Below are 17,193 nucleotides of genomic sequence, written 5' to 3'. Positions count from 1 at the left end.
AAACATGGTAATTAATAGACAAGTGTGTAAATTCTTACATCTTCTGTTTAGTTGAGATGTAAAATTAAGGAATAATAGCTGGGGAGATGGATTTGCTGACGAAATTACCTTCTTGTGTATTCTCTTATGAGAGAAAGACACACAGGCAGTTTGAAATCCAGTTTTCCATCCAGCTACGTTTTAACCCATTTGATGGTACTGAAATAAAGTCCTTCCCCACAGCTTTCAATGGGAAATAAACATGTACTTTAATAATGTTAAACTAAATGCTGTTAGGAGGAAAGATAAAGCTAATGCCTTTGGATTGTTTTACTGGAACAGGGAACTTTTATATTATCTGCACCTTTTCCAGTTTGTTTGTGCTGTGGTTTTGACTGATTATTTTATATTGATGGTTGTGTTGATGGTGATGCATATTTTTCTTTTGGCCTCCAAAAGGGAGCATTGATTCATTAGTAGCCCCAGACCTGAAATCTGCTACACAGACAGGATGGCTGGTCTTCGAGAGGGTTGGGGTCTGCAGTATATTCAGTGAGGTTGTACTCATGGACACCTGATAATTCCTGAGAAAAATCTTTGGTTCAGAAAATAAAATCCTAGAACAGCTTTAAAAAGAAGAACTAATTCAACAGCATTTGAAGAACTACACCAAGTCTGAGCTGCGGAAAAAAAAAAATTAGGGTGAAAAATGCAGCACAAAGCATCCAAGGTGAAAATAGTCTATGAATGCTGAGAAAATATGACAAGGTCTAGTTCATAAGCCCCTCCTCAGATCTTCTCCTAGGGTTTTGTTTAATTTTTTGGATCCTAGATTATAGATAGGAAAATATCTATGAAGTCTAAGTTCTAGCCAAGCACTAAAGACAGAGGATAACTTGCCACACACATCAGTGCCTAAAGCAAAGGTAACCACATCTGAAAGCTGTTTTTAGGATCCTGCATATGTTCAAACAGGGTCTTTGTGCAGAAATACGCAACAGTGATCTCAACATTAGTCCAGAACTGGAAGTGAGGTTTTCTTGCTTGTGCTGCCAGCCTTGCTGCAAGGTGGCTGGTCACACCCTGCTTGTCTGCTGGTTTTGGCACCAGTCCTTCAGGCTGTTGACTCCTGGTTTGGGATGACTCTTCAGTTCCTTGTAGAGGGCCTGTTGTACGGCCTGTTGTAGTGTTTTTGGGTGACGTTGGCCAGTGCAGCCCCTTCTGTGCAGGCGGCATTGCTGGAGGCAAGCTTGCTGCCATGCACCTGCAAACAAAGCCTTATCATTTCACTGGAGTTACATATTTACAGCAGCCCCCTCCCCTGCCCCCAGTTGCTGTACTTAATAGATCATCTTACTGTGTATTTGAAACCTTCTCTGACGTGGATAAACTGGTTTTAGCACAATCAAGTATTTTAGCAAGTTCTCTTTATTGATGATGATGTTTCCGCTGAAAGAGGAAAATGTGATACTATGAAATCTTATTCAGGGATCTTAATGCATTTTCTCCACTATGGATGTCTTTTTAATTCCTGTGAGCACTCCTGAGTAGCTTAATTTCAGTGGAGTTGCTACTATTACTGAATAGCCTTGGCTAAGCTATTATATCAGCAGGAAGCCTGGTTGGATAGCATTCAGTTTGCTACATTAGTCATAGAATCAATATTCCAAGAGAATAGGTTTAATAGAATTGAAAACTATTTTAGGCTGTAGTAGCATATTTTATTTTTTAAGATAGCATAGTTACTAAAATAATAGGACTGATGCCATCAAAATGGGGAGAATATTGTACCTCAAAAATATTGAGTCATTCATTTCATTACAGATGAATAGTAAAAACCACAGCAGTATATGCTCTTTCACTTACTTGTCTCCAATTTTTCTTTCAGGCTGAGGTATGCTCTGGAACAGTAGCAGAAGTAATCCAGTCTGTTGTGAATGGTGCAGATGGTTGCATATTTTGCTTTGGTCATGTCAAGCTTGGTGAGCTCCCAAATTCGTTACAGTTAATTACTATGTCAGTCTGGTAATTACATGCTGTCAGCTCCTGGAACAATAAACCTGGAGTATATGAATAGATTAGAATTTCTTTTTAATTAGCTTTGCAAACTTATCACAGTTTATTTCTACACTGTAAGTTTTAATTTGAAAAGGTAACATGTAGCATCGGATTAACTTATTTAAGAGCAAGTTTATGTAGGTGCATTGTGATGAAAATCAAAAGATCAGAGATGTTTTTAACATTAATTTGCTGTGAGTCTGGCTTACAAAACTTGCAAGCCTAGTTGAATAAATAGTAATGGATTATTAATTACATAGTTTGAATTTTTGCATCTGTTCTTTCCCTTATCTGTGCAGCATATGGCATTACATGTAATGTACAGTGGTGATATAGGGTGGCATTACATGTAATGTACAGTGGTGATACCAGGTGGCAATATGAAGACTCACAGTCTTGTACAAGAAAGGTTAATTGTGTTTATGTTTGTCTTTTCATTCTAGGAAAATCTTTTACCATGATTGGGAAAGATAACTCCACACAAAGCCTTGGTATCATCCCCTGTGCAATTTCTTGGCTCTTCAAATTGATCAATGAACGTAAAGAAAAAACTGGAACTCGTTTCTCTATCAGAGTATCTGCTGTGGAGATCAGTGGCAAAGATGAAAACCTTAAGGATTTGTTAGCTGAAGTAGCCACTGGCAGCCTTCAGGATGGCCAGTCTCCTGGGGTTTATCTGAGAGAAGATCCAATATGTGGAACCCAGGTATAATGAATATCACAACATAGATTTTTCTGAGCCTTTCTTCTACTTTTTATTTCCTTTTATCTGACAACAGTTATGACAACTTTTAAGCCAGTAAAAAAAATTTATTGCTTTTAATTTATAAGCCCTTCTCCCATGGTGTACATATTTGTTTCTCTTAGTGCCCTGGAGATTTAGCCAGTTCAACAAGAAATAATAAAAAAAATGCCCCTGTGCTAATTAGTCATTTTCTTGTTTATATTCAAGCTTCAAAACCAAAGTGAGCTAAGGGCCCCGACAGCAGAGAAAGCTGCCTTTTTCCTTGATGCTGCAATTGCTGCCAGAAGCACCAGCAAGCCTGAATGTGAGGAGGAAGATAGGAGGAATTCACACATGCTCTTTACTCTTCACATATACCAGTATCGCATGGAGAAGAGTGGCAAAGGAGGAAGTATGAATGTTCTTACCATACTGTTTATTTCTAAATGATGTGGTCTTGCATTAGTTTTAATAATAAATTGCAATTAACTTAAAAAGAAAAAATGAACTCTCAAGCCAGTTGAGTCACCTTTAACTTTTGTAGCTGTGACTAATATCTGGTTTCCTTACAATTAAATATTTATTTGGTCATTATCCCATGCTGTATTCATTATTCTCTTCATTTGAATGCCTTTTGAATACCAGGTTTGGCTTGAGTCCATGCAAGAACGTGATGTACAACTGTTTTTCCCCTTTTTGTTTTAGTGTCTGGAGGACGCAGTCGTTTGCATCTCATTGATCTAGGGAGCTGTGAAAAAGTGCTGAGCAAGAGCCGAGATGGAGGAGGCTCTCTGTGTCTGTCTCTCTCTGCCCTGGGCAATGTAATTTTGGCCTTAATTAATGGTGCTAAGCATGTGCCATATAAGTAAGTGAATTCTTGTCTTCATTATCTTAAATTTGTGGGTGGTGTTACCTGAGAAATGGATTGCATCAACAATTTACTCTTTCCCTAAGGTGAAGTTAAAGGCAGTTCTGTCAGAGAAGGGTCTGTCTTCTTTTAGTGTCGCTCCTACAGGTACATGTATCTGTTCATCTACTTGTCCATATTAACACACACACAGGTTTTTAAATGTTCAAGTAACATGAAATTCTTAGTTACATGGCCAAAAATGGTATAATGGTATATACTGAAGTTAGGTGAAGTGCTGGGGAGGGTTTGATTGTTAAAGAAAGTGAGGGAAAATGGCTAAGATGTTTTCTTTCCTTCTCTCTCTTTGTTTCCTGGATATGGAATTTTTGGCTGATTGCAGCCAGCTCTACATTAGTGAATAATTCAACCCAGATTTGATAGATTTTCTCTTCTTTTTGCAAATGTAAAAATTGTATTGAAATTTTGGAAAATATTTGAGTGTTGATCAAGTATGATCATCAAAGGTTGTTATTTCTGTATGTCTTTTTGGATGATACATCTTTTCAATTAAAAAAAAGAAGACCACCATGTTGCACATTAGTTTAACAGAAGCAAATGTTTAGGTGTGTTCCTTTGTGGGGTGTCTCCGACAATAATTTTGTGTCAAACGCACCTGTGGGGAGCCCAACTTACAGACAACAGCCATATTGTAATCACCCTTACCAGAACTTGGCCTTCAGTCCTTAGATTTAATTGCTGCTTGTTAAAAGCTGCTTCTTAAAGCATTATAACTTCGTGCTGTTGTTATCAATCATGTCGTTTCACGTATTTATCTAGTGATGCATCTCAAACAGGTGTTTTTTTCTCTCTCTATTAGGCAGAGAGATATTTTCCTCAGGCTAGTTGCTAGGTTTTGTATGGAGTAGAGGATGTATGGGTTAGAATAGGGAAGGGCAGATCCTTAACTTTGTCACCTACTGTGGTTTAGTGACCAGATGTGACAGGAGTTCCCTCATGTTGGACCAGCTCAGGGGGGCAGTAGGAAGCATGGAACCGCGGGGAAAGATGTCCTGGAGACCAGTGGAGGACAAAATGTAACTTGTCTTGTCAGCTTTACTGTCCACAGTGGAGGATTTGCATCACCAGGAAAGCCTCCAGAGAGAAGTTCTGCTTCCCTTCTGCTATGTCAGAGCAGACCACAGGTGGCAGAATGGAAAGTAGATTAGTTGGGGTGACACTTACATTTCTGGTATCTAACATTGTTATATCTGTTCAGAGATTTCTTACCATTTCTGCTGACTTCTTTTATTTAGTATTAAAAGTGTTTGCACAGAGCTCACAGAGTGTAACTATCCAGGTACTAAGTCTGTTCAGCTAAAAATACAGCACTCATGAGCTTTATTTGTGTAGTACGATCTAAACCTGAGATAACTAGTTATCAGTCAATTGGTTACAATTTTCTAAGCAATAAAATGAGTTCTCATACTGTAAATACCCAGGCAGATAAATTAAAATATTGGTAACTTGGTATGTGTACATTTAGACACATTTTAAGTGTCAATAACAGGAGCCTATTTCTTATCTTCATGTACCATATATGCCTGAGAGTGAAAGCACAGCTTGTGGTGTAAAATTCTGCAAAAAAAGGTGGTGATTTCTTTAAATATTCCTGGTGTTCTCATTTTTTTGCACAGGGACAACAAGTTGACAATGTTGTTGAGGGAATCACTTGGGAACATCAACTGCAGGACTACTATGATTGCGCACATTTCTGACTCCCCAGCCAATTACGCAGAGACTCTCACCACTGTTCAGCTCGCGTCGCGAATCCACCGCATGAGAAAGAAGAAATCCAAGGTTGGTTCACAAACAAGCAGAAATTAATTCATTTGAAAATGAGTTTTTCTAACCTCTTGGTAGGGGAACATGGGATTTCTCGATGGTAGGAAGTAATACAAAATGCATAAAAGCTCAGGAGAGGAACTGAAAAATGACTTGGCATTGAGCCATCATCCTGCCCCCAGTCCTTAATCCTGAAATTCCCTTCTTTTTGTTTCAAACACGTATTCTTTCTTTGCTTACATGTCAAACTAACTCAAAAGCTTCTATCAGTATTAATAAAATCAATAGAGGAGGAACAGAAAACTATTGAGGAGAAAGACAATGCATAATATTTAATGGAAATTGCCTGAAAAGGTATGATTGTTATATTATTACTAATACAGTAAAATCTGTGTAGTGTGTTATTTTAATTTACCCTCCCCTGTAATATTTTACCACTAGATGTAGTTGTGATAGTATACACAAAGCACAGGGTATATTGCAAGCCTGACCTTTTAATCAATTACTGTACATGTATATACTTACTTATCAATTGATGCTAATAACTTTTCCCTTACTTGTCATTTGCAGTATGCATCCAGCTCGTCTGGAGGAGAGAGTTCGTGTGAAGAAGGACATGTCCGGAGACCTCCCCATTTGCGACCATTCCACCCACGAACTGTTGCCCTTGACCCTGACCTTCCTGTCCTGAATATATCCAGTGATCCTGATTATTCCTCCAGCAGTGAACAGTCTTGTGATACTGTCATCTATGTTGGTCCCAATGGTGCAGCTTTGTCCGACAGGGAATTGACAGATAATGAAGGTCCGCCAGAGTTTGTTCCCATTATCCCGTCCCTAAATAAGAAGAGAAATAAAGACAGTTCTGCTCTTTGTAGGAGCTCTGACAAGGACCATTTTAAATGCAACACTTTTGCTGAACTGCAAGAAAGGTTAGAGTGCATTGATGGAAGTGAGGAACCCATGAAATTTGCTTGTGGAGAAATCTCTGTTGGGTCCAATTGTAGTACTGTTCCTGGAAGTACAGAAAATGCACAGTCTAAGTTGATAAAGGAAAAAATATCCTCTCCTTCTGGAGGATTTAAGAAATCGATTCCACAAGAAACTGCATCTCCCAAAAAAGGACATAACCTTCCTTTCCAGGCTGTTGCACCAAGGGGTGGCAATGGCAACTGTCAAGAAAATAGCACTCCTCACCTGAAAGCAGAGCTTTCCAAGCTGCAGAGCAGAGCTGACAACAAAATAACAGACTCTATCCTGGAGGGGGAGAGAGAGACAATCACTGATTCCCTGCAGACTTCAAGGTGTAGCCCTTCAAGGAATCCAGAGCAGAATAAGGCCACAGCTGACTGTGTCACTAAGGAGAAGTCCTTGTACGTGAAGAGATCCCTGCCAAGCCCAGCACCTCCCCCTCCACAGCAGAGAGAACACTCCCCAAGCTCCAAAGCTGAGAATTTGGAGCTGGACAATAGCAATGCAGTTCGTACTCCTCCTGTGGGAATGAGCAAACAGATGGGAAACAAACCTGAGCAAAACCTTGTAGGAAGCACATTCCTGGTTGGTAGCAGCACCCAGAGTCAGTCAGGTGCGATAGAGGTACACAGCTTCAGGTCAGCATTCAGAGGGAAATGTTTTGATCGGGATATACTGACCACCACAGTGACTTTGCAGCAGCCTGTTGAGCTGAATGGAGAGGATGAGCTTGTTTTCACAGTGGTGGAAGAGCTCTCTATTAGTGGAATTATGGATAATGGGAGACCTTCCAGTATCATTAGCTTTAACAGTGACTGCTCCCTTCAGGCCCTTGCCTCAGGTTCAAGGCCGGTCAGTATTATCAGCAGCATAAATGATGAATTTGATGCTTATACCTCACAGGAGACTTCTACTGGTGTAAATATTGATATTGTTGTGCCCTTTGCTAAGGATCCCTTTACCAGCAGCAGACGTTCCTCCATCAGTTCATGGCTTAGTGAAGTCAGCATTTGTACAATTGAAAGTGATGGAGCCCAGTCTAGTGACAGTTTTGTCGCACAGTCATCTTACAACTGTAATAAGTCCGAGGAATCCTTCAGCTTGGACTCATCCCATTTATGCGTCCCCCTGAAAAGTGCTCTGAATGACAGTGGATTTTGCTTCTCTGAGCTGGAGAGTGAGAGCTTGAGTTCCAGCAAGCTTTCCTCAGGCATCAGCAAAAGCCCTCAAACCTCTGAAACTACCAAAGCATCTCAGATAAAAAGTGCTTTTTGTGTCACTGATCAGCCAGTAAAAATTAAATTTAGTAATTCTCGTGATGCGCCTGTGATAGAAACAATACATTCTAGTCTTCCTAGGAAAACAAAAACTACCTCTTCTCCAATCCACAATAATACTGTCCTCAGCTATAAAGAGCTGCAGAATCCACATGGTATGTTTGAAGATCCTTGGCTGTTACGCACTGATTATCACTTGGAAGCAAAACCTGCAGACTCGCTGCTGTCTCCAAAACCTCACACGTTTGGTACTGAGAAGCAGCCAGAAAAAGCTGCCCAGTGTTTTGGCACAGCATCCAGGCCAACAAAGTCACAGACTATGCTTGCCTGTTCGCAGAGGGTTGTGGATGGTTGTGAAATGGCCTGCAAATCCTCTAGCGGAGCTGCAAAGAAGTCAGAAGCTGTGATGAAGATGCCACAGCTGAAGAGAGGAGCCACCACACTGGGAGTGATGCCAGTGTCACACGCTAACAGTACTTTGCCGGAGTCTGTGACCCGAGGGAATTCAGATGCTCCCTTGGCCACTGGCAGCTTGAAATCGTCACTGGGAAAGAAGAACGCACCACAGAAATCAACCATGTTGCCCAGACCAGGTGGGCCAACACCTCCGACACCTCCTGTACGTAAATCAAGCCTGGAGCAGAAACCTGTTGGTCTGGGTAATGGTGGGGGGAAAGCCTCTGGCCTGGACTTTGCCAGAGCTGCCACGCCAAAGTCTGAAGATGAAGCAGATTTGCGGTTGAAGGCTGGCTCTTACTTTAGTGAAAGTGTCAGCTGCAGAATGAACCTGAAAGGTGATCACTCTTTGCCCAAGATGACATCTAGCTTAAAGGTGAAGGCGTCGAAGAGTGAAACCGTGCACCGATATGGGAGCCACATGTCTCTGGAGAGGTGTGACAGCCTGACATCAGTTGGATCCAAAGCAAGCATGGTGAGGGAGAGTGGGAGCACTGGCAACAGCCGGGCAGGGCGTTCTGTCCCCAGGCTGGGGGTTCCCCCTGTTGCTTCCAGTGTGGGTTTACCACTGCCCTTCACGGCCCCTGCGCCTGGTAAAAACAGCCAGGCAAAACCCACAACTAACCAGAAGGTGCAAGCCAGTGGGAATAAAACCCGGGGCCTGTCTGCCAGTGGGTCAAAGTCTCTCAGCTCCTCTGTGAAGTCCCTGGCACAGCCTACAGGGAAGGGCTCTGCCATGGCCCCTGGTGGGAAGGCAGCCCCCCGTTCTGTGCAGCCTGTCAGCGGCAAACCCGGCCGTGGGACCATCATGGGCACCAAGCAGGCCATGAGGGCAGCCAACAGCCGCGTGAACGAGCTGGTGTCGGGCGGCTCTGCCAAGGCGGGGCATTTCCGAGGCTCCACTGACTCTGACAGTGGCAATGACAGTGGCATCAACCTCAGTGACGAGAAGTCACAAATGCCGGTGCTGCCGTCTCCGTACAGCAAGATAACGGCACCGCGGCGGCCACAGCGCTACAGCAGCGGGCACGGCAGTGACAACAGCAGCGTCCTGAGCGGGGAGCTGCCGCCAGCCATGGGCAGGACGGCTCTGTTCTACCACAGTGGGGGCAGCAGTGGCTACGAGAGCATGATCCGGGACAGTGAGGCCACCGGCAGCGCCTCCTCGGCACATGACTCCATGAGCGAGAGCGGGATGTCATCGCCGGGTCGGATGCGGAGCCTTAAATCTCCCAAGAAACGGTCAACAGGTAAGACATGAAGGGGCAGGTGGCCAGGTGTCTGCTCGTGCTCCACTGCATCCTGAGGGTGGAGGCAATATGTGGCATCTCTGACAGAGCAGAGAGGAGGCTTGGAGAGAACTCAAAGCAGGGAGGTGGACTGACTGCATGCGCTTGTGTGTGCATGTGTATTGCTGTGACAGCAGCTACTTGTCATTTTTTTTACTTCAAAGCTGCAGGTGTGACACAGGTGCTGTGGTGGAGAGGGCAGGAGAGGTGTGGGGTGCCCCGGGGTGCTGGCAGCCACCTGCTGCCTCCTCCCTTGCAGGGAGGCTGCCGGCAAATAGGGGACATTCCTTCTTGCCTCAGCAGGTGGCCCAAATAGGAGGGTGTTATGGGTGGGTTGGGAAAAGTGAGGTGCTGGGTGAGTGCTGATGAGTTTTTGTGAGGAACAAGTGAGTAATCCTGGAAGACTGGTGAGAGAAGGGCAGTGAGGAGAGGAGGAGCTCTGCTGCTAGGTGTCTGTGAGGGAATGCCAGAGACACCAGCTGGGACTGTGGTTTAGAAACAAAGGAATAGGCCTGGAGGTGAGAAGAGTGTTTGTGAATTAATGAGGATTGCTAAATGTGCATTAGTTTACCCAAAGGTAAGGCTTAGGGGCAGAGCAGTAGGGCGTGTGCGTAAGGTGCAGCGACTCCTAGGTTAATGCTACCAGCTAATCGCAAAATTATTGTATTGCACTGTAATAGTATTTATATTAAGAAATTTCAGTGTGTATGTGTGGATACTATAAGCAGTAGGAAACTGACTGGGAGAGCTGCTTGGAAGAGGCAACTCTTGCTCACTGTGTCTGACCACGTCAAGCAAAGGTGGGCGTATGGGAGCCAGATCCCCTTTTCTTCCCTCTGGTGCCTTTCCTTACTGCTGTCGCTCGTGTAAGTGCAGCTGCAGCCAAGTGTATTTGTAGCCAGCTTCAAAATCTGGCTCATGTGATTGGTGTTAATTTCTCTGACCTAAGTTGAGGTCCTGGGTATTGTAAAGAATCCATGGCAATCGGTGCCATGTAGTTAGTGACCAGCAGCACCCTCCAACAACCTGGGCATGCTGACTGTTGGAAATATAGTAGGAGCTAGTATCAGCAATGCAGTCTGAACTTCTGGTTCAAAGTGGCAATTACTGCAATCCCTGTAGATACCCATGATGCTCAGTTCTGGCAGTAGAACCAAATGAGTGAAGCTGATCTCATGGTGCTTTCTGGTCAAGGCAACTGAGTTGCTTCAGCTAGTGATAAATCATTTGGGAAACTTAGTGCAACATTTTCTGCACTTCTCTTTCCATAGCATATCAGCCTCTTAAACCTTTCCTACAAATCAATATTAACAGCTGTATAAGTTGCACACATATTGAGAAGGCATTACCCACTGATGGATTTGTATTTGTTTTTGCCCCAGGAAGTGCTTATAAGGTCTTTAAAAATGACAAACTATTTCTTTTTCCAGTTGTAATTGCTCTATATCAGTAAATTATGTATTACTTTTTTGGAGTGCTTTAGACTTTGAGAAAATAATGTGTTTTATTCATGAAATGTGGCTTACCAGGAAGTGTGTCAGATATTTCTTATGAGAAATGTTTGGTTCAGACCCATTATTGTTCTAAAATAACTGTAATGTTTGCACATTATTAGATATTCTTGGAGTAGCTTATGTTACACCAGACTGTGTTGGAGTCTCTTGATTTAAAGACAGATCCTACTCCTGTATATGTCACTGTAAACCTGTCCCCTTATCCTATAACTTCATTCTTGGAGAAATGACGTTGACCCTGGCTTGTACAGTGGAAGGAGATGAAGTTTGCTTGCTTATTGCATGTGTTTGACCTCTGTTTGGTGTCCTTCTCAGAGGAATCTCCTGTCACCAAAGCAGTTACAGGATCAGGGTTACAGTACGTAGCTTCATCCGACAGGACTATAGTGGTGTTTCAGGCTAGATGGATTGGGGTTGTGAGAATGGTGTTGTAGAAGTAGAAGCAAGTCTTCCCCTTTTGAAAACATTCCCTTTTTGTTCTTGTTACTTAGAAATGAGCAAGGATGCAATTAAGAATGAGGGATGTTTTTCCTAACAATATGTAAAGCAGGTAACTGTTTGGGTATCAGTGGAGTTGTGTTGCTTTAGGGGTGGCTGCTGGGATTTTGTGTGCATTTCATGTTGAAGTTCATGACAGGGCTTAATTGACAGCCTTAATATGCACTTACCTCTCCTGTAGAGGTCTCAGCCCAGAAGTTACTTTGGCAGCATTGTCCTTCAAGCAGAGCTGCCTTGTCTGTTTGATGTGCTCCCTTTTGTAAGAGCAGAAGAAACAAGACTCTTGCCTCTGAGTTCGTTTTTAATAAGAGGAGGCTATTAAGTACTAAATTTATTGTCACCAGTCACCTAAAGCCAGCTTATACTTACTGCTACTGTGTGTCATTTCAGCTTTTTTCTGGTGGCCTTCCTACCTCCTTTTTTTAGGGATTGGACTGCAGCCTTGTTAATGTTGCCTGACCAGCTCTATGGACATACTTGTCCTTGACACATGTACTGTAAAGGCCAGCCTGTAGAGAATGGAAAGAGACTTAATAATCACAAAAAAAAAAAAAAGCTGGACACCAGAGTCCCAACTCTTGCAATCAAAAGTATCACCATTTTGGAAGGATATAACTCAGTCTCTGCTTCATGAAACTTGAACCCTAACAGATGCATCGTGGTGCAGTATGATTTTCTTGGTAAATCTGGGAGCATTTTATTGAAGGTTCCCAGAATTGGTGAGTTTTGTCATGTGCTGAGCTTCTGGGTGCTGGTGCAGAGGCGTGATACATCTTAACATTACAGGTGCTCAAGTTGCAGATCGGTTGATGCCTTTTGAATGCCTCTCAATCCCACAAAGTCACTGAAAACTGCTGGTATTTAGCACCCTAAAATAGCAGTAGTAATTCTGGATGGAACTGTTTGAGCTTTGCAAAGAGGTAGTGCAGTGACAGGGATCTTAGATAGCCTTGCTTGGATTTAACTGGGGGAGCTGCAGATTTCTAGATAAATAAGCCATTATCAGTATTAGTTTTAGATTATTCACTATCTCATTGCCTTTGCAAGGTAATGAATACCATTGTAGTCCACCAAAGAAAAATGAATCCAGAAAATTTTTTTGCAGGGAGAGAATAAAGAACTGATGTTCAGACATCTGCTTTGGGAGAGGAACTGCTGTTGCTCCCATCTGTGAACCAAGTGAAACCTACTTTGTCAAGGCAGTAAACTCAATTAGCAGCCTGAGGGTATTTTACTAAAAGGAAAGATCAAGAAAAGCATTTCTTCCTAAGTATGCTGAGAACCTAGATCCTTCTTTAATTCACTGCAGTATGTTCTGCAGCGCGTTCGTCTCTTAGAGCCTGAGGAATGTTTGTTTTCTGTATTTTAGGTCTCCAGCGTCGTAGACTGATTCCTGCTCCGTTGCCAGATGCTGCCTCCTTAGGAAGAAAACCCAGTGTCACTGGCCAGTGGGTTGATCTACCACCTTTGCCAGGCACTTTGAAAGAGCCATTTGAAATTAAAGTTTATGAGATTGATGATGTGGAACGATTACAGCGACACAGACAAGAGGAAACTGAGGTCAGCACATATTTTACAACTGTAGACAACTTAAATTACAATATACAGACAAAGTCCTTGCTTGAATACCAGAGGGGTGTTCAGGAAATTGATTGCAATTAAAGTACTATAATTATTAATTTTGCAATTCATATGTTGGGGTACCCTTAACACAGAAAATGAAAATGATTACTGTCTAAAATTAATTGTGTCTAACATGACTGATGGTGTAAATGGAAGTTACCAACTAATACATTATGAGAAGACTTCATAATCCTAGCCTGGCTGGTAAAACCTTACAGCCTCCCTCACTGATAGGGTCATTAACTGTTTATGTAAATGGCAGGATTTTATTAAATCAGGGATATACTGAGTTTAACTTACTTGTAATTGGAAAACACTTCAGCTAATTCTATTTTAGAGACCAGAATTTTATGTTCTACTGATGCCTTTTTCCCATTTCTTTTGTAATAGCCTTTCCAGGATGTTGAGAAGGTAGGAATGCATTTAAGAAAATAAGAATTAATATGTTTTAGTATTAACTGTAACTCTGATACTATAATTGGGCTGTGTTTATCATTTTCACTACTAGAAAAAAAAATTATCTACAAGTAGTAGTAATTTCAGAATGCAGAATGCATTAAGAGATGTTTGCTAATACAGAGAAGTGCAACAAATGCTTAAGTGATGTAGTTTGTGGTTCCTCTAGATGAGAATTCTTTAATGTAAACTTAAAATAAAAAGACCCCCAAAAACCCATAAAAACCCCACCAACCCCACAACCAGATAAAGCAACCCAGCTGCTCACTCTTATGAGTAGTGAGCTGGGAGCAATTTGTGTCAGACTGTTATGGGCCAACTCACAGCAGGAAAATTCAAGGAATGGCCTTTCTGTGTCTTAAAAGGGTCTGATGTATTTCCATACCAAGCTGAAGATACTAGAGAGGCGCCAGCAACGAATCAGAGAAATAAAGGCAAAGCATGAATTTTTGAAGGAAGAGTTGGAAGAGACAAAGTGCAGGTTGATGATGGATCCAAATAAGTGGAAAGAAGACTGTAAGTATTTTGCAAAAACAGCATTATGATCAGCCTCTAACAGATTTTCGGCATGTCAGCAGTCCCACTGAAAAACTTAATCACTTGCTAAGATATTTTGCTGAATTGAGTCCTAAAATACTCTATGACTCAATCTGTGTTTCTGTAATACGTGATTTGAACAAAAAAACCATCCAAACCAACCAGAAGAGAACATCAAAATGGTGCAGAGACACACTGTGGTGCTTGTTAATATTAAATATATAATCTTCTATTATTCTTCTTTCCAAAGAAGGAAAAAATTGTCCATATCCATGTTATAGCTGGGAAACTGAGGCATGAGATGTGTTCACAGACTGCGCGCTGTGTGTAGCTGGAGCCTCAAGGCAGAGTTTTGCATCTGCTGAACAAAGGGAAAAAAAAGGCTTAGTTCAAGAGAAATTAAATTTTACTCTTACCATAGTGGCTCCTTTGTGACAGAACAATGTTTTACGATGAGCTGTTTCTCTTACTCAGTACTTTTTTGTCTGACAGTTGAAGTGGATCCTGATCTTGACAAGGAGTCACAGGAGTACCTGGAGGCACTGGAACAAGTGACAGAAGAACTGGAGCAGTGTGTTAATCTGTGCAAGTCACATATCATGATAGTGACATGTTTTGATATCGGAATAACTGATGTGCAAGATGGAGTGAGGGAAGTGGAGGTTTGAAGAGAGGTTTTTCAAGGGACTGAAGGAAGTGAAGCTGGGTCGTCTGACATGAAGAAGGGATAAAGTAGCTGGGAAGTGAAGGAGGAAGGGTGAAGACTAAAAAGCAACAATGAATGTTGTAAGAGAAAGAAACAGCTGAGGAATGGGAATGTTCATAAATCATTTGGTGCCTCAACGTGTGACCTGAGCTGTACAAAGATAAAAGTAGGATCAAGTATTGCTTCTACCAGAGGGAAGTGAAGAAATTTAGTACAAACCATGATGTTAATTAACGAACAAACAAACATGAAATGGAAGTGCCTTTAAAGTTCATTTGATTTTCATTTTTGTATTTGGTGCTAGAATTAAAGCCAGCAAACCTAAGCAGACTACAAAATGTATTCCTATGAAATATTTTATACTGTATAGTGTATTTATGACTAAATGTAAAAAACAAACAACATCGTAGCAAAAGCAATAAGTAAATTATGTTTTCATACCTGAACTTGCCTTCTTGTTTCATAGAAAAGCTGTTTTATGTAGCAGAATTAAAATTGTATTATAATTGTTTTCTTGGTTAGGGTTCAAGATATTTTTATGAACGTTTATCTATTGAAAAGGAGTATTATGGCATTTTGAGATGATTGTTTTATCTTCAGGTTTTGTATTATTACTTTTTCAGATCAAAATAAATGTTTGTTTTCCATTTTATATATACATATATAGATCTATATTAACTGCTTACCTACTTCCTTGGTTACTAACCTCTCTTTTCACAGACCTGGTCTTTTCTGGAGTCGTAAACTTAATGTAAGGAAGTCTACAAAGGGCACTGTGGTTTGTTTTGATTTTCTTTTTTCCTCTCTGACTGCAGGAATTGAGAATTATGTTTATTACCAAAACCATAAAACAAGCAAAAAAAAAAAGAGCAAAAACTTTTTGTAAATGTTAAGTTAGGTCCATATTTTTATATAGTTTTGACTATAAATATAGCATTTGCATTTTGAACTTTTAAGACAAATAGTATATCTTTTTACAGTTTTTCTAAGGAAGGCAAACCCTCAGGATCAAGTTTATACATGCTGCATGAGATTTGTGCTTTTTTGAAGGAGGCCACTTAAGTGTGGAAACTATTGATAAATTGTTGCCAAACAAATACTTTTGAAAAGGTTTAATAGTGTATGTAATACCACCTTTCATAACGAATCATATTTTCTAATCATCTTCCTTTTTATGGTTTTTTCAAATCCTTTGTATAAATATGTATTATAACAGCTTGCTTCAGCTTTTATCTGTGAATAAAAGATACATCTATTGTTACGAGTGCTTTTTGCCGTGTATGTGATTTTAATGTTCAGAAGAGGGAGGATGGCCTGTGGCACACTGTGTTAAATGTCACATTGCATTGTCTCTTTGCCCAAGAGGTGTATAACTGGGAACAGAGTTCTGACATTAGTCAGCATAAACCAATCAGGAGAGACAAAACACCAAAGGGTGAAATAAATGGCAATGATAATACTTACATTCTCTTAGCATTTACAGAAGAAAGACCTGTGGCTCACATACTTGTTTTCCCTGTTGAGAAAAAGCAATTAAAAATGGGTCTGAAACCACAAGAAAACTAGGAAGTGGAATCAAGCCCTGGGCCGTGTAGGTCCATCATGGCAAACAGCTGCATTCGTTTCTCTGTGGCATTGCAGTGTTTGCTCCCTGACTGGACAGCAGCTGTGCCTGGTCCTCAGCTCCAGGTGCTGGCTGGAGCCTCCCCAGCCAGGGTTAGTGTAGCTTGTGCTTCTAGTGACACCATCTCCGGTGTTTTCCAGCCATTTGGCCACAAGGCCTATAATGAGTGAAGTTTTCCCCTCCCTCTTTTTCTTAGGTAGCCCTACCAGCATGACATCCACACACTGAGTTTTCTTTACCCTCACAAGAGCCCTGTGAGGTGGGGTGAATTCCTTCTGCCTCATTCCACAGCTGGAGAAGTGGGAGAGTCAGAGCAAGGGTTTGGTGCTTAAACAACTTTTTGACTTTGCATAGGTTACAAAGAGTGCCTTTCTCTATCGCTCTGATTTATCCCTGGAAAAGGGTGCACTGTGTTTGTTTACTGACACTTGGCACTGTGTTGGGTTGTATGCAAGGGAATATGGCATCTTGAATTTCTAGAGGATCCCCTTGCTGATACCCTTGAATAGCAGCTATATTTACTAACTTGTAAATTCCAGCTAAATTTACTTTCTGTGTGCAGAAAGTCACAGTTCTTCCAAAGACAGAATCAAAACCATGTCGTGATTTGATACATCGTGGGTTTTTTCAGAGCAAGGATTAGATAAATAAATAAAATCAAAATAAAAAAGAAGCAGCATGCTGAGGAACAAGTATTTATTAGCAAAAGCAAAAACCTCCAGAAACATGATGGCCAAAAGAGAATGTATTCATGAGGAGCTCTGCAATTAGTGTTGGGTTTTGCACTG

At 41.4% G+C, this 17,193-nt stretch overlaps 1 protein-coding gene across 2 annotated transcripts in view; it reads left to right on the top strand.

Moving 5' to 3' along the window:
- KIF26A (kinesin family member 26A) overlaps window positions 1–16,042 on the top strand; it is a 103,973-nt gene extending 87,931 nt beyond the window's left edge. The window contains exons 7-16 of one of the 2 annotated variants that reach the window (XM_048307627.1): window positions 1,868–1,961; window positions 2,481–2,743; window positions 2,990–3,173; window positions 3,467–3,626; window positions 5,306–5,468; window positions 6,024–9,408; window positions 12,829–13,019; window positions 13,473–13,493; window positions 13,904–14,054; window positions 14,568–16,042. In XM_048307627.1, coding sequence (XP_048163584.1) covers window positions 1,868–1,961; window positions 2,481–2,743; window positions 2,990–3,173; window positions 3,467–3,626; window positions 5,306–5,468; window positions 6,024–9,408; window positions 12,829–13,019; window positions 13,473–13,493; window positions 13,904–14,054; window positions 14,568–14,743 — 4,788 coding nt within the window. In that variant the 3' untranslated portion in view covers window positions 14,744–16,042. The remainder of the gene's footprint in view (window positions 1–1,867; window positions 1,962–2,480; window positions 2,744–2,989; window positions 3,174–3,466; window positions 3,627–5,305; window positions 5,469–6,023; window positions 9,409–12,828; window positions 13,020–13,472; window positions 13,494–13,903; window positions 14,055–14,567) is intronic. The other variant, XM_048307628.1, reaches the window with a different exon arrangement.
- Window positions 16,043–17,193: the final 1,151 nt, after the last annotated feature.

This window comes from Corvus hawaiiensis, chromosome 6, assembly GCF_020740725.1.
Source record: "Corvus hawaiiensis isolate bCorHaw1 chromosome 6, bCorHaw1.pri.cur, whole genome shotgun sequence".
Taxonomy (NCBI): domain Eukaryota; kingdom Metazoa; phylum Chordata; class Aves; order Passeriformes; family Corvidae; genus Corvus; species Corvus hawaiiensis.
The sequence above is the reverse complement of the archived record's forward strand: the minus strand, read 5'-3'. Positions and strand labels throughout refer to the sequence as shown.